General features: G+C 35.4%; 1 protein-coding gene across 1 annotated transcript; it reads right to left on the minus strand.

Moving 5' to 3' along the window:
• Positions 1 to 5,848: 5,848 nt before the first annotated feature.
• LOC132559914 (O-acyltransferase like protein-like) lies at positions 5,849 to 25,202 on the minus strand. The gene is made up of 16 exons (XM_060224544.1): positions 25,152 to 25,202; positions 22,124 to 22,646; positions 18,502 to 18,659; positions 18,014 to 18,095; positions 13,601 to 13,694; positions 13,016 to 13,326; positions 12,523 to 12,696; positions 11,856 to 11,952; positions 10,955 to 11,047; positions 9,943 to 10,108; positions 9,605 to 9,684; positions 9,148 to 9,267; positions 8,852 to 8,975; positions 7,406 to 7,592; positions 7,014 to 7,156; positions 5,849 to 5,991 (listed from the first exon to the last, which is right to left on the minus strand). The coding sequence occupies exons 1-16, from the start codon at positions 25,200 to 25,202 to the stop codon at positions 5,869 to 5,871; spliced, it is 2,526 nt and encodes an 841-aa protein (XP_060080527.1). The 3' UTR covers positions 5,849 to 5,868.
• Between the last annotated feature and the right edge of the window lie 68 nt (positions 25,203 to 25,270).

A 25,270-nucleotide genomic window follows, 5' to 3' on the forward strand; every position in this document is an offset into this window, starting at 1 on the left:
CCTGGGTATGTCCTACTGCCGGGACTGACCTGGGTATGTCCTACTCTCGGGACTGACCTGGGTATGTCCTACTGCCGGGACTGACCTGGGTATGTTCTGCTGTCAGGAATTAACTTGGTTATGTTCTACTGTCGGAACTGACCTGGGTATGTCCTACTCTCGGGACTGACCTGGGTATGTCCTACTGCCGGGACTGACCTGGGTATGTTCTGCTGTCAGGAATTAACTTGGTTATGTTCTACTGTCGGGACTGACCTGTGTATGTCCTACTGACGGGACTGACCTGGGTATGTCCTACTGTAGGGACTGACCTGGGTATGTCCTACTCTCGGGACTGACCTGGGTATGTCCTACTGCCGGGACTGACCTGGGTATGTTCTGCTGTCAGGAATTAACTTGGTTATGTTCTACTGTCGGGACTGACCTGTGTATGTCCTTCTGTAGGGACCGACCGGGGTATGTTCTGCTGTCGGTACAATCGTGTGATTTAGCAGTGCTGTAATAGGCTTAAAGTTCTGATTTTGATATGATATTTTCATGAAATCCTCGTGACATCTTCATGAAATCATATTTTAAAGACGTTTTATCAGGAAAAAATGCTGTAGAGAGAAAATATGACATCTTAGATATTGCATCGGTCTTTATAAAACGCTGTTTAGGTATGAAATCCAATTCATTTTACATTCACTTTTTATGAGATCAATGAACCTTTATCACATCCGAAAGCTAAACCCGTTGAGAACAGTGACCTTAACTGTAATGGTAATGTATATGATGATGATGATGATGATGATGATGATGATGATGATGATGATGATGATGATGATTATTATAAATGACCAGCATGGTTGATGACTGATTATGATAATGATGAAGGTGATTGATGTGAAATTATAGTGCGTGTCTGTGTATGTGTGAGCGTTTCTGTGAGTGTGAGAGTGTGTGTGTGCGTGCGTGTGTGTGTGTATGTATGTATGTGTGAGGGTGTGTATGTGTGTGTGTGTGCGTGCGTGGTGCGTGTGTGTGTGTGTGTGTGTGTGTGTGTGTGTGTGTGTGTGTGTGTGTGTGAAGGGCGTGAGGGAATGTGAGAGGGTGTATGGAAGATTGTGTGAGAGTGTGTGTGAAGGTGTATGTGATGGTGTGTGAAAGCGTGTGTGAGAGATTGTGTGATGGTGTGTGAGAGATTGTGTGAGGGTATGTGTGAAAGCGCGTGTGTGTGAAGGCGTGTGTGTGTGATGTGAGTGATGGTGTATGGGAGAGTGTTTGGGAGAGTGTTTGGGAGATTGTGTGGTGGTGTGTGTGTGATGTTGTGTGGGAGGGTGTGTGGGATGACCTGGCTTTATCAGATCGTACATTCTAATTTTGTGATTTATTCAAACCGGATTACACAATCCCAACAGGCCATACAGACTGGTTAGGTGTCATAAGGATCTGATATCATCAGTGACAGAGACACAAACCAGTGGTTGATAGGTGGAGATATCGGTAATAGAGAGTAACACGTCAGCTGATAACGGGTACACAAGCACTGGCTATATACAACACTATCTGGTGATAAACATGTTATCCAATATATCTAAGACTGCTTTCGTACACATACTGTTCTCAGTTAATGGTCGTCTAGAACACGTACCATAGAATATTTATTGAATAAATTGAATGTACGTTAATCTGTCATTAATTATGTAAAATTTTCGTATACAATCACTTTTGCTCATTTGCTTTATGTTTACCATATATATGACGTAAACACCTCTACTCACAGTTTGTATAAATCGGGATATGAAAAAACACATGTCAAGAAGATGTAGGTATAAATCCCCATACCTAATGATATACTATGTAAGTATATAAACCTTTCCATTATGTACCTGTATTCTGTCATTTCTACTTCTGTAATACTAGTCAGTGTTCTTGTATTAAACGACTACCTATGCAATAAAGGCACGCGAGTGTAGAAAGGTAACGTGTCCCCTCCCACTGACGTCATCGCCGGATGCAAATAGTTACGTAGAAGGGATGAGTTTATCTGGTATGTTATCCATTCGATCATTAATATATTCCATCACGTGTTTGTTCTGCCGTTGCGCAAGTGCACATTTCATCTTTACGTCTGTATTCCTTGGTGTGGTTCTGCTAAAAGACGTTAGTGTATCCTAACGTCATACTGGACGTGACAGAAAAGATAATTCAAGATGTTTTAACAACTTGCTAAATTCACTATTTCCCCTGTGCTGTAATAATAGTAGAATTTGTCATAATTTTATAGCTAAATGCATACAAGGTAATACCTTTTTTATGTAAGGAAAGTCATTTTAATGGAATGTTTTGTTGATTGTCCATATATCTGATGAAACATGAATGAAAGAGTTATTGTATCTATTTCTTGTCATTGTGAATGTCAATGATTCATGAATTATATCTGTGATTTTAATGGAATGATTTGTCGATTGTTTATACAACTGATGTTTAACATGAGTGAAAGAGGGTATTGAGTTTATTTCTTGATATAAGCTCTTTACGTTAAAGAGTTTTATGATCAGTGACCTGTGCCACACGCAGGGTAGACTCTACTTCATTAACTGCCTACCTCGATCTTTTCTTGTAACGAAACAAACATGGACAGATTTTCCACCAAGCTGTATGATAAACATGATGATTTCAATTTCCCAGACAATGAATTTTTCATTTCTTGATAGCAATAACCATGCATCCACAACATATCGTTTACATACCGCTGTTTTCAAGTGCCTGTTCACATTATCACGATTTTCGTGCAAGAAGTCGTCAACTGACGGACAAACTCCAAACACAAGATTTCAAAAGATGTAGGTTGATGAAAATTATTGGGTTAAAGTTTTACAGTCAATCATAGTGATTTCTTTGAGAACTATTCTATTTCTTTGTGCGATAGGGAGCTGGACATGTTTCATACTCGTTAGTTCATCTGTTTGTTTCGTTGTTGTAAACCTGGCTCTCATTTGAGGATATGAAATTACTTACTTGGATTGACCAAGGTTTACATTGCGAATGTTTTCACAAGACGCTTACTCTTCCGGAACACCTGATCTTATTCTGCTTTTCGTCTTTTTTGTTTTTTGTTTTGTTTATATTCCATATTTTGCCCTAGTTTTAACTACTTTGAGTTTAAATTATGATCATGTTGATATGTTGATATTTTCTTTTCTTTTTTTACATGTGTCCTTACGTCATTAGTACGGAAGACGGACACTGATCGACATAATAGAATGACCAAGGACGTTGAAATATTGTTGCATACTGTTTAACATAACGCCGGTGTTCTCTGCAGAACATCATTTGTCTTAACGGTCCTTTGGTTCCACCAAGATATATTAAATCATACACAGTACATTTAATGTCATCAACGTTGGACAGAGGCACGTCACTTTTGTCTTTCTTCACCTTCGAAAACATACAGCTTATATATTTAGACATATGTTCTCTTTGTTTTCCCATAGTCGATATTTTAACATAGGTTGTCTTCGATGAGAATACATAAATGTATTCTCATACTCGTCATTTTAACATAAGTTATCCGGGAAAAGGATATATAAATGTATTATATGGGCCATTTTAACAAGAGGCCCAGAGGGCCTGTATCGCTCACCTGGATCTTTATGGCCAACAGTACTATATTTGACAAATTACTCCATATGGGTTCTGTCCCTTATCTGTGCAAAGTTGAATTTAGACTTTCTTACGATGTTTCCAGTTAAATATAATTTTGAGTTTTCTTTTAAAATCAAGGAAAGAAGATGGTCAAACAATACAGCAGAAAAAACTCTTAGTTATAGCTGGACGGATGACTCAAGACAGCAGAAGCTTACTTGTCCTTTAGATCATTGTTTACAAACACAGATACAACATATTTGAGACTTGCACATGTCAACAATATATAGCAACAATTAAATATAAAGACAGGAAAAATTAAGGTATATGTGATTATAAACCATAATCCTAGCTCAAAACCAATAATAAGACCTTTCATGCATATCATTAGTCAGTTAAGCCCCGCCCAACGGAGACCTACTGATAACAGTTTACTGTAGACAGGTAAACACTGCATCGCAAATGGCTTCTACTTAAAATTTCTTATTTATTTGTACTATGATTATAAAGAATCTTACATCAAAATGAAGCTCTTGAAATCCCCTTTCCGATCATGTTTTCTTTATTTTAATGCAGAACATAAGTTATTGGCTCACATGTATTTTTTCACTATGTAACATTACTTATCCCAAGCATAACATTACTTATCCCAAGCAAGACATTACTTATCCCAAGCCCTCCAAACCTCCAGTGGGCGTGGCCAAATATATCTTTTTTGGAACAGTGTGACGCCACTGTGAAAGGTCTTTATAATTTTGTCCAAATCATGTCAAGAAAACTCCCAGCCAAACTTTGTTGGGCTTCATCAATGGAACCTTCCAGCCATATATAATGATTCTAGGCCTTCCGGTATTTTGGAAGAAGTCGTTTAAAGGTTTAACACATTTGACCTCTGTGACCTTGAATATGGGTCAAGGTCATTTCTGTTTGCAAATTTTGTTAGGCTTCATCAAAGGAACCTTCCAGCCAAATATGATAACTCTACGCCTTTCTGTATTTCAGAAGATGTTGTTTAAATGAAAAGTTGACGGACGCAGAACGGACGGACGACGGACGCCGCGCTTTGGCATAAGCTCACGTGGCCCTTTGGGCCAGGTGAGCTAACAATAGTTATCCAGGATAAGGATCTATTAATGCATTATAGTGGTCTTTTTAACATTAGTTATCTGGACATACATACATTTCAATGATCAAGCTCTATATCAAACTTCTAATGTAACTCAGTTTCATATGTTTTACTGAAAGTATGTTACTATAAATGACAGCCAAAAAACAGTGATTTGTAAATTATGTAACTCACAATCTATGATTTCATCAATTCATTTGAAAAAGACAATACAACATCCGTGCATATTACACATTTACCAGAAACAGAGGAAAGATGGTAAGTAATATCAAATGGCGATTCCTGATCGTAAATGGTAAAACCATTTACACCCAATTTACTGCGTGGCAATGCCATATAGATCAGTCTGACTACAGAATCACAATAGTTGTCACCGGATCAAATGTTATATGGTAAACGAAAGAAGAAAGAAATAATTTTAGTTACACATTAATTGAACTTCCATTTGCTTTATAAATAAACACCGATCAGTTTTGAATCATATAATTGTTTTCTAAAGATTAAGGTTCAGAAAGATTTGACTATATTTGATAAAAGTATATAACACCTGACTCTGGCTTGTGATCAAGCATAATATGTCAATCCTGTATGAAATATTAATTAGTATTGAGTGAAATCATTATAAAAATATATTTGTACTCCCAGTTCATTGTTCAAGGTAATCATATCAAAATCTTAAAGTGAATGAAATGAAAATTTTTAGGAATGAAATAGTGATTTCCCAAAAATGAGATAAAGGATTTGCTTGAAATATCCTGTCCCTATCGACGCTAGATTGATATATTCGTTTTTCTCTTTTTTAACGTTGAATGTTTTTTACATCTTTACTTGCAGGCATGAAGCAGAGAGGATACTGATATGGATGACATAGAAAAGCCTATGCATGTCTCGACATTGTTTTTTCGTCTTTTTAATGTTTCACAGAAATATCGAAAATATGAGCATAAGAACCTATACAGTATTTGAAAGCACAGTAATGCTGAATGTCTAATTGTATTTGCTGTTACTTTACTTAGAAAAAAGTGTTGTGTATAAATTATTTTCAAAAGAAAAAGGAAAAGAAACTGATGTATGCGTTCTATTTATGTATCTATGCGTCTTCTTTTTAAGATCTATTTCTTCTTGTCTTTCTTTAGAATTGTCCTCTCGAGTCCCATCATTGGAGATTCGAACGCCAGGGAAACGACAAACGCCACCATGTAGGAAAGCACCAAGTGCCCAAAGAACAAGTAAATCTGAAGAATAAAAAAAAAAGAAAAATGTTCAAAATTTTACAAAATGACAGTTCGACAAATAATACGTGCAATCTGTTCTTCGCAACCATTAATATTATGTCGTTTTAACTTATCCATGTGACTCTTTTTTGATAAATTACATTTAGTTTTAAGTATAGAGAAGTCCTTGCAAGTGATTGCATGTTCGTCTTAATCCGAATTATTTATTGATTATTAAAAATATAATTTCAAATATAAAAAAAATCATCACCTTTGAATATTACTTTAATGATGACATAAATCACTATGCATTGATTTAGGTTACAATGACGTATTCGTGAATGTATATAATGCAAAAGTAGATTTGAAATATTTTCATTCCATATAAAAGCTGAAAATAATTAATTTCAAGGGTTTTCAAAATACAAAGAGGAAAATTTTCAAAAGATTGATCAATTACAATAGATATTTCATATATAAAGAAATCGATTTATTTCAATTTATTAATTGTGTCCAAGAAATAGTAACTTTAAAAAACTACATCGTGTATATGTTAACAAAGAAAAAAATAGTTCAATTCATACAATATGTCCTATGTATTAAGTATATCTATTGCTAATTTTGGAACAGCTTCTTCAGGTTGGTAGAACACAAGTTCTTGTAACACAACCGGTAGAAGATTTAAGTGCGACGTTTCGATGACTACACGGCCACTTTCATCTGAAAATTACTAGTGTGGTAAACAGCTTATACACCAACAAATACACAAGATGATCAAACTCAATTCGGCCACGCTTTGTTTAAGTCAGTTGGTTGATTCCTTACCATCTCGCACACTACATGCGTCAGTGGTAGTATCCTTCACACTAGTTATTTTCTTATGAGGCTGACCGTGTAGTTATCGAAAAATCACACTCTTACTCTTTTACTGGTTGTGTTATAAGAACTTCCTATTTAACATACATTGCTTTAGTTATATATTCAACTGTTCCGTAAACTCACTAACGGACAACTTTACAAACCCATTCCAATGACATACGTACTATGCTGAAGTCCGTTGCATAAACACCTTGTCTAAGCATTTTGTAATACGCAGCCATGATTATTGGATGGACAAGATAGGCGCAATATGTGAGACGTCCCAGGGGCACGAACGGACTCCAGGATAAAAGAGTGTTCACATATCCTGAAAAGTGGATTTTCCGATTATTTTAAAGAAAAAAAATTGATAATCTGCACATGTAACTGTAATAGGTATAGTATCATTTAGTTATTTATTTGTTACTTGATTACTATTGTGACATCGATATTATTTATTGAATTTAATTATGCATGTTTGTTATTTGATTCGATATTAGTTTAGCTAAGTTTTCCTTTATAAAAACAAATTTGATTCTTCGAATCTTCGGTCATGCAGTTCTGCAGGTCAATTTACCTCCATTTCCAGTGACGCATGCAAACACGACCCAGGAGACACAGACCCCCCACAGACTTTTGTGGAGAGCGTTGTACATGGCCGCGATACTAACACTCATGGGGTGACCATTAGACTCTTGATATGTGCCATACAACACAACACATGCCAAAGCTGCCACAAAAGCCCAAATCAAAAGGTTCAATGGCTGAAATGCAAACACAGCTGTACACTTAAATCGTTTATCTCGATTTATTTTTTCATGCTGCAATTTATTACAATTTTCGCAGCGAAAAAGAATTTTCGGTTATATTTCACATATGTTTACTCCAGTGAAAAAGAAAATGTTTAGAATTTGTTGCTCATTTTTGGCCAATCAGATCATAACATTTGCAGTGAAAATAAACAGAAACTAAATGCAGATATAGCTAACTCTATGAAGCGGCAGAAAGTCTCGCTTCTCTGTAATTCATTCATCCTGGTCAACATAAATTCAATCACAATATTGTTTCGGGTGTTATATTTACTCTCCTTTTGCTAAATTATTCAAAGACTTGTGTCTTTCATGTAGCTCTAAATATATTTATCCGGGAGCTTAAGATAACAGAAAATACCTATACCTATATGAACACAGTGGCAAAATCACACTAACATTAATGAAAGACGTGTAAATATGTGATAGATGGAATGCACCTTGTTACTTAATATGTGAAAGTTTCATTATATTTTTCAAAATAGCGCAGCGTTTATTAAAAGTTTCAATCGAAACATGGTTTCAAAAGATGCAGATTGATGAAGTTTTGATGGTCGTCATAGTGATTTCATTGAGAAATATTTTATTTCCTTGTGTGATATGAAGTTGGATATGTTTGATGCTCATTAGTTTGCCTGTTAGTTCCTTTGTTGTATATCGTGTTCTCATTTGAGAACTCAACATTATCTACTTGAACCGAGATGGTAGATGGTAAACACTGCTGATGTATTTCTATTTTTCGAAGTTTGCCTCTACATGCAAGTCACGTGTTAGGTCATTTGAAAGGTGGCGTGGTTCAGAGTAGACGTGTATTTGATGGTCTTTTGAAATTATCAGATGTACGTAAATGAATATATTTATGGAATTATGGGGCTAGAATACCTCTTTATCTTACTTTTGAATTTCATTAGACCAGTTTTGAATTTCCTAAATAACCGCGTAGGATTTAAAGTGAGTCCTCTGCAGAACAATACATCTGCGTGTTGCATTTAAATTCATCATTCGTCTCCCTTATTCTGTATTTGTATTGTCTCTCATGTACAATCTTTTGACCCTACTGTGGTTTTAGTTAATATTATAACGACATGATTTTCTTGCTTCGTGAGAATACTAAAACGTACATGAATGAGATCAATACAGGAACAAACTGCTGTGTGGACGATAATCTACAAAAGAAAATCGAAATTATCAGCACTATATATTGATAAACCTACCTTTGAAATTTTATATTTGTTGCCAGTCTTGTAAAGGATATATCCGGTCAAAATCCCCACAATATAGGGTCCCATACGGCAGTAGGGTTTGATGTAGTACTCCGGGAAGTAGTTGGCAGCGTGACTGAAACAACCGCTTATTCTTAGTATTGTGACATCCGTTAGTCAGAATATGTTATTTTCCACAAGAAAATGAGATAATGCAAAAAACACATCAGGCAAAAGATGAACATATCCGTAGCTATGCCATCGATTTTATCAATTTTTTGTAGACAAGTTAAGAGAAGAAGACTTACGGGCTTGGTATAAGCGTGAACTGCGAAGATGGCAGCTGATAGTGTGCGGAAATAACGGCAGGAGTTATTGTTACACCCAACAAGAACATGGCACAAACGAATCCTCCAATTTTTTTCGAACTGAGAAAAATAAAAATAAGAAAATTATAACAAATATGCATGAAGAAAAATAAATGTAATTGTTTTGTATTGTAATATCTTACTTTCGTGTCATTCATGTCTGTATACATTCTGAAGCCACTCTTTATATTTGACTATGATCGTGATTGTTTATAATTATTTATGACACATCGATATATGATAAATATTTGTATATAAAACTGTAAACTAGTCTTCTTAAAGTACGTCAGATGAAATGATTACTCAACAATATATCAAATATCTTAATGCAGGTCAGTTTCATACAACGATGTTTGTAGGTTTTAAAAACTGCTCTGTTCGCTTGTTGAGTACTTACAAGTAGAGCGGGACCAACAAAAGAGGACTGATAACGTAGAACTGCATGTCATTGGCCAGATACCACGACCAGGCAAAACACTATAAGTAGACATTATTACATAACTAGGTCGCTAATATAAAATATCATATAATTTATTTCAATGTATTATATAAACACAATTACTTGTAATTAGAGGGGATACGATATAACACAGGACATTCCAACCGTCAGTGAAGTAGCCAACAGCTACCTCAATGAGGTCCTGCCAAAATAAACCCTAGTTGTTTACGAGTAAAAACGAACCAAACAAATAGAAAAAAAGTAGACTTCTAGGCATTCAATTATTTTCTACTTACCTGTTTGTCGACTTTGAGAAAATTGTTCAAATATATTAGATTGGTCCACCAGGAATCCTTACAGAAATCAATTTCGAATCCAAACGGCGTCCACGTAGGACCATCTCCAAAGTAACGGAACAGGGCAATATCTATCATCATTACTAGCATGTATGGCGGTGTCAACCTAAACAGAAAAACTGATGCACAATGAGGGCATTGCGAAACTCTTAAATGCAAGAGGTGCGTACTTGCAAGCAAGGATTGAACTTGTTACTTCTCTTATTAGGCCTAGAAATACGCCACGTTGTAGAAGGTTCTAGACTCAGAACAGCGGTTTAGAAACAGAAATGCTGAAACTTCTATAAGGTTACAGTCATGGTGTTTACAGAAACAGTTTAATTGAATAGGTAATAAGATTGAGTTGAACATCAAGAATCAAAGTTTAATCATGCGAGAATGAAAGACGTTGCGATCTTTTTGAAAAAGTTATATCTTTATATCCTATATAATAAAATATGAAAATAATTCTATATTGAAATTGACTGACTATTTCGTTTTAAAAAATATTCAACAAACACAGAATTATAGGGATATCCTTGAAAAAATACAAGTAAAATACTATCTGTTGTCACGGAAAAAGTAAGCGTTTTCTGCTTCATTGACGTCACCCGCCAGGTAAACCTTGTTCAATCCAAGTAAATAATGTCACGTTCTCAAATGAGAACAATGTTAATAAAAGCAAAAATAACGTATATACTAACGAACAGCTGATAACGATAAGACGTATTATAATTCCAAATGAGATTAAGGGATTGTATAAGGACGAGCAAGAGAATACTTTTCAATAAAAATTGAATTAGATACAACATAGTAATTCACTTAATTCAATTGTATCGAACATGAGGTTTATGTTTTCCTATGACCCTTTTGTGATACTAGTCTCGGGTATTCTATACCAAAAGTGAACTATCGGAAATGCAGTTCTTTGTTTACTATTAATTCGACTCTATATATGTCTAATAAGACTTGCCTCCAGAACCTGTGGAAGTAGAACATGAACCAGTTAATACGACCTCTCTCCCTTTTCATCTCCTTCATGAACAAGTAAGAAACCAACAGACCACTGAAAAAAACAAATCAATATCAATATCAAAGTTAGAAATCGGTAGACCACGGATAAAATCAACAATCTATGTCAATATAAAAATAGGAAATCGGTAGACCACGGATAAAATCAACAGTTAATATCAATATTATAGTTAGAAATCTGTAGACCACGGATAAAATCAACAATCTATGTCAATATAAAAATAGGAAATCTGTAGACCACGGATAAAATCAAGTGTCAATATCAATATAAATGTTAGAAAATCAACAATATATACATTTACTAAAGGAAGGAGACGGCGGACATTTGACAAAATCAACAATAAATATCATTATTATTGAAGTAAGAAATGGGCCTGACCACGGATATAATCAACAATATCAATGTTAGAAATCGGCAGACCACGGATAAAATCATCAAAAACGCCATAATCCAACTTAAAAATCATACTATTATTTAAGTAAGAAAACAGCAGATCACTTACAAAATCACAAGTTTTAAATAAAGCAAGGAAATTTTATTTACTCTTTTGTGGTTTCTCGGTTTGAATATAAAATTTGAGCTGTCATCTTTATATGCATCTGGGTTTTTCTGGGTGTTTTTTGCCGAATCTTTTACCAATCATTATTTATTACCGGCATTATATCTTCCTTAATGATACTAGCTTGTATATAAAACAGACAATATTTAGAACTGATTTTATGCTGAGAACATGGTATGACAACAGAGTCTGTGTAAATAACAAGCGCTTTTGACTTTGATTTTAAATTTAGCTTGAACTAGACAAACAGTGTTAGATCTTTTAAGTAATAGAATAAATTACCTTAGGGTGAAGAAAGTATCCACAGACAACAGTGCATTATCTATAGCCATAAAACTTGGTCGCTTTAACATCTTTTGCATGAATGACAGTGGGTTTACTGAAACACAAAATTGTATCGCATTAAGCACCAGGAATAATAATATGTTTACTGAAACACAAAACTAGGTCGCTTTAGGGTCGTATTCAGAAATGACATTGACTTTAATAAACTGAAAAAAATATCACTTTAAGATCGTATTCAGGAATGACAATGGTTGCAATGCATAATATAATATATTCATGGGATATATTATGTAATATATTCATGGGATACATGATGTAATATATTCTCGGGATACATTATGTTATATTAACAAAAGATGAAATTATATAATATATTCATGGGATACATAATGTAACAGGTTCACGGAATGCAGTATGTGATGAGCTGTTCGGAAACACCTTGTAAAATGCTCTAAGTAACATGAGGTAATATATCGTTTTTATATACCAGAAGCCTACTGTAAGAAATGAAACGAAGGTATCGTTGTTAAAGATAGTTTAACTATAGCTATGTATGATATTGTACAGATAAAATATTAGACGAAAGCTGAGAAGAACCGTACTTAGTGTATTTTTTGAGTAGGTTTTAAATCCTTGCTCACGTAATCCAACCCTTCATACATACCATAAGTCTGAAATAATAACGCGAAGACGTAGGTATGTCCGAGTATGACCCAGGTCATGCTGAGGAAACGAATGCCATTGACGGCCCCTAAAGTTCCACCAGCTTGTTCTGTACTCAGTAGCTTTCTTCCGTTAGTCCATACAGAAAAAGACAAAACTAGCTTTGCGCATATTCCTGTTTGAAAGAAGATTATGTATAACAATAAATACCATGTATATATCAGTTTTAAAAATACATAAACGACTTCCGGAAGCTGTATTTAATAAAGATAGAACTAGTTGCAAACGAAACGATGAGATACAATTTTTTGTAATTACAGAAGGGTCGAGTTATACAAGCATAATTTCGGAGTTATTTCAAAACGGTGTAATCTCCGACAAAGAGATATGGCTTGGAATATATCACCTTAATACTATCAACCTCCATGAAGATAGTAGGGTTATGATGGAAAGCAAATACATGTATGTAACAGTGTTAATTTAGCATTATTTACCAGGATAATTTGAAACAGGTTTGTTGACCTTTGTTCGGACGCCGGCATCATGGACTTTGTAAAGGGATCCTGAATCATTTCCATTTGTTTGAATGTGCTGAGAAATAGCGTTTAGTTCGAGTTCTATTTGCTGATGGTTGACTCCGTTTTCACCTTTGGAAATTTGGGATATCCCATTAGATGTTTTATCAGAAGCGTCCTCCACTTCCACAACCGTTGACTTGGCTATTCTCTCCAATTCTGGAGAGACGATGAATATGTCAAAGATGGTCGCAAAAACCATCAAAGCCAGGAAAAACGAACAAACAATTCTGAAAAAAAGTTATTACTGATGACATTAAGCTGAATATAGACATGCTTTATTAGGTGTAAATCGAAGCATATTGCTTTCAAGATCTCTATTTTTATCATTTTTCTTATCTAGATTGAAAGTTTCGTTACATAAATAAACACGGAGTAACACAGGAAAAATCGAATGCATGTGTAATCAACGAGTTCGTCTTTCGTTTTTATTATTATTTTCTTTCTTTCTTTAAATTCATCTCCTAATTCAACTACTGAGATAAACATTTAAACAAGACTTACATAGCAACGATCGCCCGTGTGTCGTATTCAATTTCTGTTTTACATAAGGCGTAATTAGCATTAAGGGGTTGAGACACTGGGATTGACGCAACCACTGTAAAATAGATTATGACATAACATTACAGTATTTTCTCGAAAGTAACATTACCGTCACAGAAACTACCAGTCCACTTGGATCACTTTTGAACTTTGTCCATATTCCTTAATTTTATCAAAAAAAAATACATTGTGCTGGTAATATCGATATCCATGCATTATCGCACATGCAGCACAATCTGACCATATCATATCAGACCATTCGTTTTTAAAATGTATAAATATGATTTTGTAATCAAACACCATTACGTTGGTGTGAATTATATATACAAATCTATTTTTAAAATCGATAGATCCACTTTTTTTCAATATCATAATTTTCAGAAGTGAAATTGGAAGGTTGATTAAGTTTTAAGCATGGGAATAACAAGTGGAAAATGATGTCAGTTTGGTTAAAACGTCTCATTCTGGGTTGAAATCAAACAACGATGTCATTATTATCGATCCTTAATCTACGTCATACAAAGGAAAACATACATTTCACAATAACCCATGTTTATTTCACAACTGACTCAGACATAGGATGTCTCATCTATGTACAGTTACCCGACAACTGTCAGTGCTGAGCCAAGTTAATCACAAAAGTAGCTGAAAGATATCTGTCAAACCGTATAGAGGTTGATCTTTGTATCATGACTAATTTTTGATTTCGTTATCTATTTTCTCCACCTTGTTAGTCAGTATTCGGCACGTTGATTGCGAAACCGACGTTCCTGTCTCACTTTATAAACATGGTCGCCATGGTGTGTTGCTACGTTTATAGTAGGTCAAGACTCCAGGCATCTCTAGATATGGTTGTATCACGCAAAATCAACGTGATAGTAAAATAGATCAAATGGGCTACCCAATTGTTATCATCTATCATTTTATATATATATATATATATATATATATATATATATATATAAGATTTCGTGTATCTTATGATAATAATAAAATAGGTTAAAGCAACAGATATATTTCCTATCATTTCATTTCCTAATTAAATTTTATCAAAACTTATGCTGATAGAACATGATAAATAAAGAATATTAAATAATATATTATATTAGAATATACATACAAAAATAACATATTATCATTATAGTAATACACGTAATGTAGGATAATAATAATCAGTTATCATTAGAACAACATTAAGAAAACACCCAGTATTAAGTTTGAATATTGTATGAAATTATACAACTACAACGACAAATAAGGAATATCTATATCTAAAATGTCTGTGTATAAGCTAAAATGTATCGAGCAGTTTCACTTTCAAAAACAGAATCCATATACTCAGTTCTTCATCGATAGCATCCTCTTACATTCAACTTAATAAAAAATGAACACTGAAAAGACCTTGTTGCAATATATAGTAGGCACAAAGCACTATAACTGTTACTAGACATACACTCTAATTAAGTAATATATACATGTGGACGTAGTATTTCTTGTTTTTGTTTAATAATACAGACACAGTGACTCTAATATCCTCACATTTTTATTTACAAGACAGCATCGGGCAGGACAAAATGATTATTATAATACCATGATTATTAAATGAATGGTGAACGTTCTTTAGGCTACACTATCAATCATTTTATGATTGCTAGCTAACCCGGTTGATGTAATACAGAAATAACAAAGGTATGAGACACCAGATAAGAAATCGCATTTGGTACGCTGTGTAATGACTTGGGGATGCCAGTAGCATTGAATAAGTCAGAGGACCCTACTTCTGTTTTAGTTTTCTTATGCTTTGAAAGTGATAGTGTTGTTACGCATGTAAGAGTGTCATCTTCTATAATATACTCCCTTTAAAGAGGCGAAATCACTTATAGGTCGCTTGGTGGTTTGTTCAATGGTAAATCCTTTTGGCATCGCTTTTAGGCGACGTTTCTACAAGTCTATATCAAGTGCAAATCACCTTAACAGAGTTACAAAAGGTTTGCGATAAAAATGCCTGGTCGAAATAATGTTTTAAGTTCAAAAATAAATGGCACATGTCTTTTTCCTTATCAAAAGAAATGAAGGAAATGCCAACATGGCATAATTGTCATAATCGAAACTCAAATTCCAAAAAACTAAGGCAAATTATGAACAAAAGAAAGATTTACGAGGAGACTCCTGTAAAAATACAAGGAGAATAAGACCAGGTTTTCCGGAAGAGTAAGCGTCTTCAAAATTTGTCAACAAATGTTACAATTTCTTGTCTTAGCAATATAAATATGGTACAACAAGCTTAAAGGCAAGTGCATTATATTCAGGTAGGAAAGCCAGACTTTTATTTCCATAGATTTAAAGTGAGTTCAAAGGGAAGTAGAGTAATATCCTGCACTCTTATTTGGCGGGTTTGATACAGAACGGTTTAATTATCATTCCTTTCCACGCAGGGAATCCCATGTGAAGCTATCACAACGACAGGGCGTTGTTGTCGCCAGGAATACAAACTTTATATTAACATGCTTGAAGGACAAGTGGGTATAAGTTTCATTTTTCTTGTTGATCGACCATGCTGATAGATCTTTCTCGTTTAACCATCCATATGTGGATAGGTGTAATGGTAAAGTCGAGAAACATCTCAGCATCTTGGAGGGGGAGGGGGGAAATTGTGTTGCAGTTTAATAGCGACAACCTCAAAGTTAGGAAAACAGTGTTGTTGTTGTTGTTTTTTTTTTTTTTTTTTGTGCCAAGCGCGTTGTATACATACTATCTGTATTGTTTTCTATATTAATAGATATTCTGGCCAAGATCGTTTCAATGTGGTGTCAATGAAGCATTTAGGGTGTGATAAGTGCTTGAGGAACGAAACAGCCGTATGTTAAAAAGTAACATATTTGGCCCTGCTGTATCTAGCTCCGAATTGATATCAAATGGTGTTTTTCACTTATTCGTCTTTCGTACACTGTTGTAGGTCGTAAGTAGATACTGCTGGCGAACGATTCGTACGCAAAACTTGTGATAACCTGCATGACACACTTTCATTAATTCGAAATGTGGCAAGTTTCAGAATATACACATGTATGTGACGTTCTTACAAAATTACAGATTTCTTTTACACAAAAAAATATAATGATAATTGAATTATGGGCTAGTGCAATTCCCCGTCTATATCTATAGATTTCAACATTCCTCTCGATCACGTTTGACATTTCTCAATCGCTTCCTAGACTTTTGACGGGTCTTAGAAGGACATAAAACTGTGTATTTTCTATCTGTCCTATAAATATTAAGTCAAATATATCATTTACAATCGACGCAGCAACAGAAACCAAACAAAAAACAACAAACAAGCTAAAAAAATCATTCATTTAAAACAGAATGCCTAAACGATTCAATAGTTTCAGTGTTTACCTATCTCAATTTTTCACGACAACAAATCGTACCTCTGTGTGATTAGATCAAGTTCTTACGTCAGTCTGTTCTAAATAAAGTGTGTGCTTATGTTAGCCCTAGGTACATGCAAACTGAATAAATAAAGTGGGAAAGAATGCTATTTAGTATGAAATCAAAAGACGTTTACCTTTCTAACCGTTTGGCATAAATGTATACTGTAACTTATTTTAAAGTTATTAGTTTTACAGGGATAGATTCAGCTGATGGAATTTAGTCCCAAATGTTGGTTCTTTACAGGGATCGACTCAACTGTTGGAATTTGGTCCCAAATATTGGTTCTTCACAGGAATATACTTACCTCATGCAATTTAGTCCAATATGTTGGTTCTTTTCAGTGTTCGATTCAACTGATGGAATTTAGTCCCAGATGTTTGTTCTTCACAGGGATCGACTCAACTTATGATATTTAGTCTCATATTTTGGTTCTTCAGGGGGATCGACTGAACTGATGGAATTTAGTCCCAAATGTTTGTTCTTCACAGGGATAGACTTACCAGATGGAATTTAGTCCCAAATGTTTGTTCTTTACAGGGATCAACTCAACTTAAGATATTTAGTCTCAAATTTTGGTTCTTCAGGGGGATCGACTGAACTGATGGAATTTAGTCCCCAATGTTTGTTCTTCACAGGGATAGACTTACCTGATGGAATTTAGTCTCAAATGTTGGTTCTTCACAGGGATCAACTCAACTTAAGATATTTAGTCTCAAATTTTGGTTCTTCACAGGGATAGACTTACCAGATGTAATTTAGTCCCAAGTATTGGTTCTTCACAGGGATCGACTCAACTGATAGAATATAATAATCCTAAATATTTGTTCTACCGACAGATACCTGTGTTATAACACATATGATTTCGTTAGCTGGCATGTTTCCTGTACACTTAATCTTCAATGAAATGTAATAATCATTAGTAAATGGTTGAAGCAGACTTACACGTTTTAGAGATATTTAGCACATCATAATAGTTGCAAGTCTTCGGAAGACACATTCCCAAGTACAGCGTAGCCGTCTGGTCCTACAAATACACATTTTCATCAAATTCTTCACCATCTTTCATAAGAAATTAAAGTAATGCAAAGAAGAGGGGATTATGACGTCAAACTTTGATTCTTAGATTGTCGTTTTACATGGCACTTCCTGTTGTTATGTTGTTATTTCGGTTGGGTTTTAATGGGGTGGCGTTTTCCACTAGTCTTTATTAACACCCGTTTCCTTGCTTAAAGATGTTAAATAATGATATGTGGTACAACGAAGGCTTTGCGTGTTTAGGAGGATATTAAGTTGCTTTTTAAATATACATTTTTTCTATAATTTATGCCTTCAGTTGAAAGATATTCGAGGTCATGTTTCTACATATGCATTTCAAATATACATCTTCTCGACGTTTTGTATTACCTTCATTCTATATTTTAATTACTTACTGTGATATGGATTGGAAAACTAATTCCGCAATATGTTACTTCAAATGGTGTCTTGCCATTGACTTCCGGTTGTATAGCTAAACATTCATCGAAATTTCCAAGCCAATGAGTACTTCCTGTCGAAATGCCAGACTGTGGTTTTCCCCAGGCGTCGATCACTACAAAACAATATTCCATATTAGGTAATAATGACGCAAGAGCGTTGAAATCATGTATGATTTACTTTATTACACGGAAAGAACACATGTAGTTTCTAGATTCGGTTAAGTTATCACTTATCGATAAGAACTGTAATAACTGATCGTTACTTTTTTAAGCTAAAGAAATCGTATATCTATGTATTGTGCCAAATATCTGTATGTTTTGTTACATCTACAAAGCAATGATATTCTACTCGTTTTGTTAAAATTTCATTAATTTCTAAAGAGGAGGACATCCCTACACATCTTCCTTCATCTTCCATACCAAGCCCAAAACACATCCCTTATCTTTCTATACCCAGTCCCACACACATCCCTTATCTTCCTATACCCAGTCCCACACACATCCCTTATCTTTCTATACCCAGTCCCACACCCATCCCTTATCTTTCTATACCCAGTCCCACACACATCCCTTATCTTCCTATACCAAGCCCCAAACACATCCCGTATCTTCCATACCCAGCCCCACACATCACATCCCTCATCTTCTATACCCAGCTCCACACATCACATCCCTCATCTTCTATACCCAGTCCCACACGCATCCCTCATCTTCTATACCCAGCCCCACACCACATACCTTATCTTCCATAACCAGCCCCACACACATCCCTCATCTTCTATACCCAGCCCCACATCACATCCCTCATCTTCTATACCCAGCCCCACACACCACATCCCTTATCTTCCATAACCAGCCCCACACACATCCCTCATCTTCTATACCCAGTCCCACACGTATCCCTCATTTTCAATACCCAGCCCCACACCACATCCCTCATCTTCTATACCCAGCCCCACATCACATCCCTCATCTTCTATACCCAGCCCCACACGTATCCCTCATTTTCTATACCCAGCTCCACACATCACATCCCTCATCTTATATACCCAGCCCCACACAAATCCCTTATCTTCCATACCCAGTCCCACACGCATCCCTCATTTTCTATACCCAGCTCCACACATCACATCCCTCATCTTATATACCCAGCCCCACACAAATCCCTTATCTTCCATACCCAGTCCCACACGTATCCCTCATCTTCTATACCCAGCCCCACACCACATACCTTATCTTCCATACCCAGTCCCACACGTATCCCTGATCTTCTTATACCCAGCCCCACACAAATCCCTTATCTTCTATACCCTGCCCCACACCACATACCTTATCTTCCATAACCAGCCCCACACAAATCCCTTATCTTCTTATACCCAGCCACACACACATCCCTTATCTTCCATACCCAGTCCCACACGCATTCCTCATCTTCTATACCCAGCTCCACACATCACATCCCTCATCTTCTATACCCAGCCCAACTCAAATCCCTTATCTTCCATACCCAGTCCCACACGCATCCCTCATCTTCTATACCCAGCCCCACACACCACATCCCTCATCTTCTATACCCAGCCCCACACCACATACCTTATCTTCCATAACCAGTCCCACACGCATCCCTTATCTTCTATGCCCAGCTCCACACATCACATCCCTCATCTTCTATACCCAGCCCCACTCAAATCCCTTATCTTCTATACCCAGCCCCACACAAATCCCTCATCTTCCATAACCAGCCCCACACACATCCCTTATCTTCTTATACCCAGCCCCACACATATTATTAAAGTGTACTTAAGTGTCATCCAGTGCGTCGTGTTCAAATCACATTATAAAATGTTAACGTGATAAGTTAAAGTGTACTTCAATGTCATCCGGTGACATCGTGTTCAAATGACATTTTGAAGTGTACACGTGATAAGTTAACGTGTACTTCAGTTTCCTCCAGTGACATCGTGTTCAAATGACATTATCAAATGTAGACGTGAAAAGTTAATGTACTTCAGTGTCATCAAGTGACATCGTGTTCAAATGACATTATGAAATGTACACGTGATAAGTTAGTTAACTTCAGTGTCATCTAGTGACATCGTGTTCAAATGACATTATGAAATGTACACGTGATAAGTTAGTTAACTTCAGTGTCATCTAGTGACATCATGTTCAAATGACATTATGAAATGTACACGTGATAAGTTAGTTAACTTCAGTGTCATCTAGTGACATCGTGTTCAAATGACATTATGAAATGTACACGTGATAAGTTAGTTAACTTCAGTGTCATCTAGTGACATCGTGTTCAAATGACATTATGAAATGTACACGTGATAAGTTAGTTAACTTCAGTGTCATCTAGTGACATCATGTTCAAATGACATTATGAAATGTACACGTGATAAGTTAGTTAACTTCAGTGTCATCTAGTGACATCGTGTTCAAATGACATTATGAAATGTAGACTAAGAACTTAAATGATAAACTATTCCTTTGTTATCTCCCTCTGTATTACACACAAATATAGGAAAGTTTGAGTACATAAACAAAGTACTGAACCCTCTTAGTTAAAATGTAATGATAACATACGAGAGCTTTAGAGAGACTCCTTTATCGATATCATATCTACAATGGAATGTACATAGCAACACAGGTTACCGGATTGTGTAATATAATGGCTGTTCATTGTGGACCAATTCTGATTTGGCATTACTACACACTTCTGATACTGAGCTTAAAAACATTAGAAACCAATAAATAAAAAAAACACGTATTTCAAATTAAACGAGTTCAGCTTTGTTTGTTTTAGAGATATTGTCAAAAGAAATAAGAGAGCTGGATAACAGACCTTTTTTTCTTTTTAATATAAACGATATTTCTTCAAATTCCTAAGTAACAAGGTCATATTAGCGATGGCAATCAGTTTTCAGTTAAACATTTATTAAAATATGTAGTTATTGTAGATAAGATTAGCAATTATCCAGTTTTTTCTATTTTATTTATTTTAATTAAAAAATCAATCAATCAATTTTAGAAAATATTTAAACAAACCTATTACCCGCCGATCAACTTAAATACATGATACAAGGTAAGCTTCATTGATATATGTATGGTGTATAATGATATGACTTAAACGATTAAATAAAAAGGACACCACAAAACCTACGTTTTTGTACACTGTTTACCTGGAATACTTCTGTTTGATATCAATTATACATGTATGCCTCTGAAGAGATGAATCGAAATGAAACCGGAATAACACAAGAAGTTGTATAACGGTTCTGTAACTACTTAGTTAAACTACTAAATACGTAATTTTAACTGGAATCACATTCAAAATGATTATAAAATTTTGTATGCAACATATTAACATGACAACCATTTTGATCCTTTCTTGGTTTTGTAATTTAAATGGAAACCTTTCGAACCTAGTGCCAATTATGGACACGATTTCATTTAAAATGAATTTATTAAATAACTCGTATGGAGAGCTTCCACAAACATTACCTTGTTTATAATGGTAGGTAAACTTGATTTATATCGATATACAAATTCGTGTTTCACAGAAGGTACTTACTTCCCAAGGCCCATGTTTTCTGCTGTAGTACCTGGGCACCAAGTATCCCCATAGAGCCTTTACATTCTGAGCTTATTTGACTGTAAGACTCCTGCGATTTCGCGAAAGGATTTAAACTAGTGTTGTTTTCCTGTAGGGTTTGCACTGCCGATAATGCTCCTTGTGCAAGTTTGAGGGCACCATCAATTTGAGAACTTGTTACATTGATGTTTAAATTTCGAAGAATGTTCATCAAAGTTTGTTCGTTCATCATTGGCAGAAGCGATGAGATTTTGGACACTTGCTGTAGTAAGTCACCCGTCATCGAATTACCACTCAACAGCTTTATACCCTGATTCAAAATACTCATATAGTCCTGTGGATTGGGCGCTGGCTGATGAGACGGAGATGGTGTTGTGGATTGTCCTTGAACATCCATAAGGGTAAACGTAAACAACGCAAAAAGAACGAAAGCCGCTGTGACTTTCGCCATGATGGCAGTGGTGACAACGTACTTGTGAACCCCGTTACAGTTTGAAGCTATCTAAAACTGGGGTAGATAAACGACAGTAATATCCGTATATATACGCCACCGCATGTAGTGAGTACAGGCATACCAGCTATAATGTCATATCCTGTTTTTTAATCAGCATTTTAACATACCAGCTAAATTGTCACGTAATGTTTTGCAATCATCACTTTACTGTGTTATTGATATCTACAATAATGATCTTGTAGGGAAAGACAAATTTACTTGTATGCTGTTAACTTCCGGTTCTATAAAAGCATGAGATAAAGGAAACGATAATCACATGCTGTCTTTAATACAATTTCTTCCCACTGCTAAGTCCACCCCCATAAACAGCAGCAGGAAAGTTAGTGAAGCAGTAGACAACATTTGTTGAAGTTCTAAACAGCATGATTTACCGGAAATAACGCCTGCTTCAGTATCAACCATGAAACATTAATTGTTACACTGATAATCATGTTATGTTGTATTAATAATGTTCATATAAGGATAGATCGCGACGTTGGGTGTGGTATAATTAACATGATAAAGGGTGGTCGAGTGGCGCAACGGGAACGCACGCCTTTCACCTTGCCGGCCGGGGTTCGATTCCCAGAACGGACATAAACAGGTAAGGGGTCACCTGCCTGACCATGTGAGTTTATTGTTGGCTCTGATGTAAGAGCAGGAAGGGTCTTATTGTGGGAGGAAACCGGAGTACTCGCCGATCTCTTAACTTTTCACGTCCGTTCCGGGAATCGAACCCCGGACGACTTGGTGATGAACAAGCTGTCCCTCAAAGATCACTGTTAATAGATAATGATTTAACTGGTACACCATAAAAACGTAATATAATAGATACGAGCTCTGCTCTGAAATCAAAATTCAGCATTTAAGAACTCTTTTGCTTATTGTCATTTTTTTTTTTTTTTTAATCAAAAAATGAAAATATGCTGCAAACAAAAGTCGCCTCAAAAATAACATAATAATAAGCAAAACATTGTTATTGACAAAAAATGAACAATAAAAATAAGCCAAATGTATATTATATATAACATATATTCTGTGTAGCGGTAACGGAAGTGAATTTTTAGGGGGGAGGAGTTGTTTATTTGGTTTTTTTTTTTTTTTTTTTTTTTTTTTTTTTTTTTGTCTCAATCCTCACTCTAGTAAATCAGAACTGGCGTACATGTATGCGTTGCTAAACAATTGTATTCAAACAGTTTTAACCGAATAGAGAACTTTAAATATTCCTCCTTGCTTTTAATACCATTTGTAATAATACAATCACTACAGGGACTTCAATGTTAACTTTTTAAAAACAAAGACACCATCCACTCTCTTTACCCGATCTTTTAACTTATTACAAAAATTATTCATTATACCGACCTATCAAATTCACTAATATATCATGTTTCAGTATATTATGTTATTAAGGATGTAATAGTTAGAGAAATTTCTTAGATTATCCTTACAGATACAACTGTCCCTCTCATTGCTAATTGCATTTTCATAAACTATATCCTCATAATTTCAAACGACATATATGGGATTTCGATCGTGTTGATACTAATAAATCTCGGGGAGAATTTTTTTCTGTCAACGTTGAATAAACTAGATGAATTGAGAGAATAGATGTTCTTATAACACAACCGGTAGAAGATTAGAGTGTGACGTTTTGATGACTACACTGTCATCTTCATCTTATAACACACCCAGTAGAAGATTAGAGTGTGAAGTTTCGATGACTACGCGGTCATCTTCATCTTATAGTACAGCCGGAAATGTTGGTTGATTCCTTACCATCTCGTCACACTATTTTTCGACTTTAGTGTACATAGGATTATAGTACAGCCGAAAAAGTTAGTTTATTACTTGCCATGTCGTTACACTTTTTTCGACCTTAGCGTACATAGGATTATAGTACAGCCGAAAACGTCGGTTGAATTCCTAACTATCTCGTCACACTATTTTCGACCTTGGTGTACATAGGATTATAGTACAGCTGAAAACGTCGGTTGAATTCCTCACTATCTCGTCACACTTTTTCCGACCTTAGTATACATAGGATTATAGAACAGCCGATCATGAGAGATAGTGGCAGCCATCTGTACGTTATCTGAATACTTTGTTGACTGTCTGACTAGTATGTGGGTTACAAAATGAAAATAACCAACGAAAATTGTTATCTGACTCCAAGTTTACTTACGACAAAGTTGTTGAATTGACCATAGCCATAGTGATGGATAAAAAAGACGCACAGAATTAATGGGTAAGAAACGAGGTGAGTGTTAACAAAGATTACGCCCAGAAACCAAAGAAATATTTAAGCAATATTTCTTTTGCAAACTGATGCAAGGGAGACAATCCCAAACAAAAGCCAATAAGTTAGAACACCATAACACAGAAAGACTCGTGAAAGAATGAAACATGCTTTGCGTGTAATAAGTAGGGGCACATCAAAAAGGTCCCGAAAACTGAGCAGTAAATGCTCAATATAATGACTGCGAGTATGATTCGAACTTTATTCAGATAACCGACCTTGAAATTCATACGACAGGGTTGCACAGCGAAAGCACTTTCTGGCTTCATCCCCAGATCAACTTTATCAGTCAAAAAATGGAATAATACACTAGATCTACCGTTTCTATGGTAACAAA

Source organism: Ylistrum balloti, unplaced genomic scaffold (genome assembly GCF_031769215.1).
Source record: "Ylistrum balloti isolate Yb309-2 unplaced genomic scaffold, AGI_CSIRO_Ybal_v1 Utg370992, whole genome shotgun sequence".
NCBI classification, from domain to species: domain Eukaryota; kingdom Metazoa; phylum Mollusca; class Bivalvia; order Pectinida; family Pectinidae; genus Ylistrum; species Ylistrum balloti.

Excerpts from the sequence above, each read along its gene's own strand:
- LOC132559914 (XM_060224544.1), bottom strand. The coding sequence starts at position 25,202 with ATGAAGCCAGAAAGTGCTTTCGCTGTGCAACCCTGTCGTATGAATTTC. Across the intron at positions 9,685-9,942 it reads TTCTCAAAGTCGACAAACAG|TGTTTTGCCTGGTCGTGGTA; the intron begins GTAAGTAGAAAA and ends GTCTACTTATAG. Across the intron at positions 7,593-8,851 it reads ACAAATATAAAATTTCAAAG|CCATTGAACCTTTTGATTTG; the intron begins GTAGGTTTATCA and ends TTTGCATTTCAG.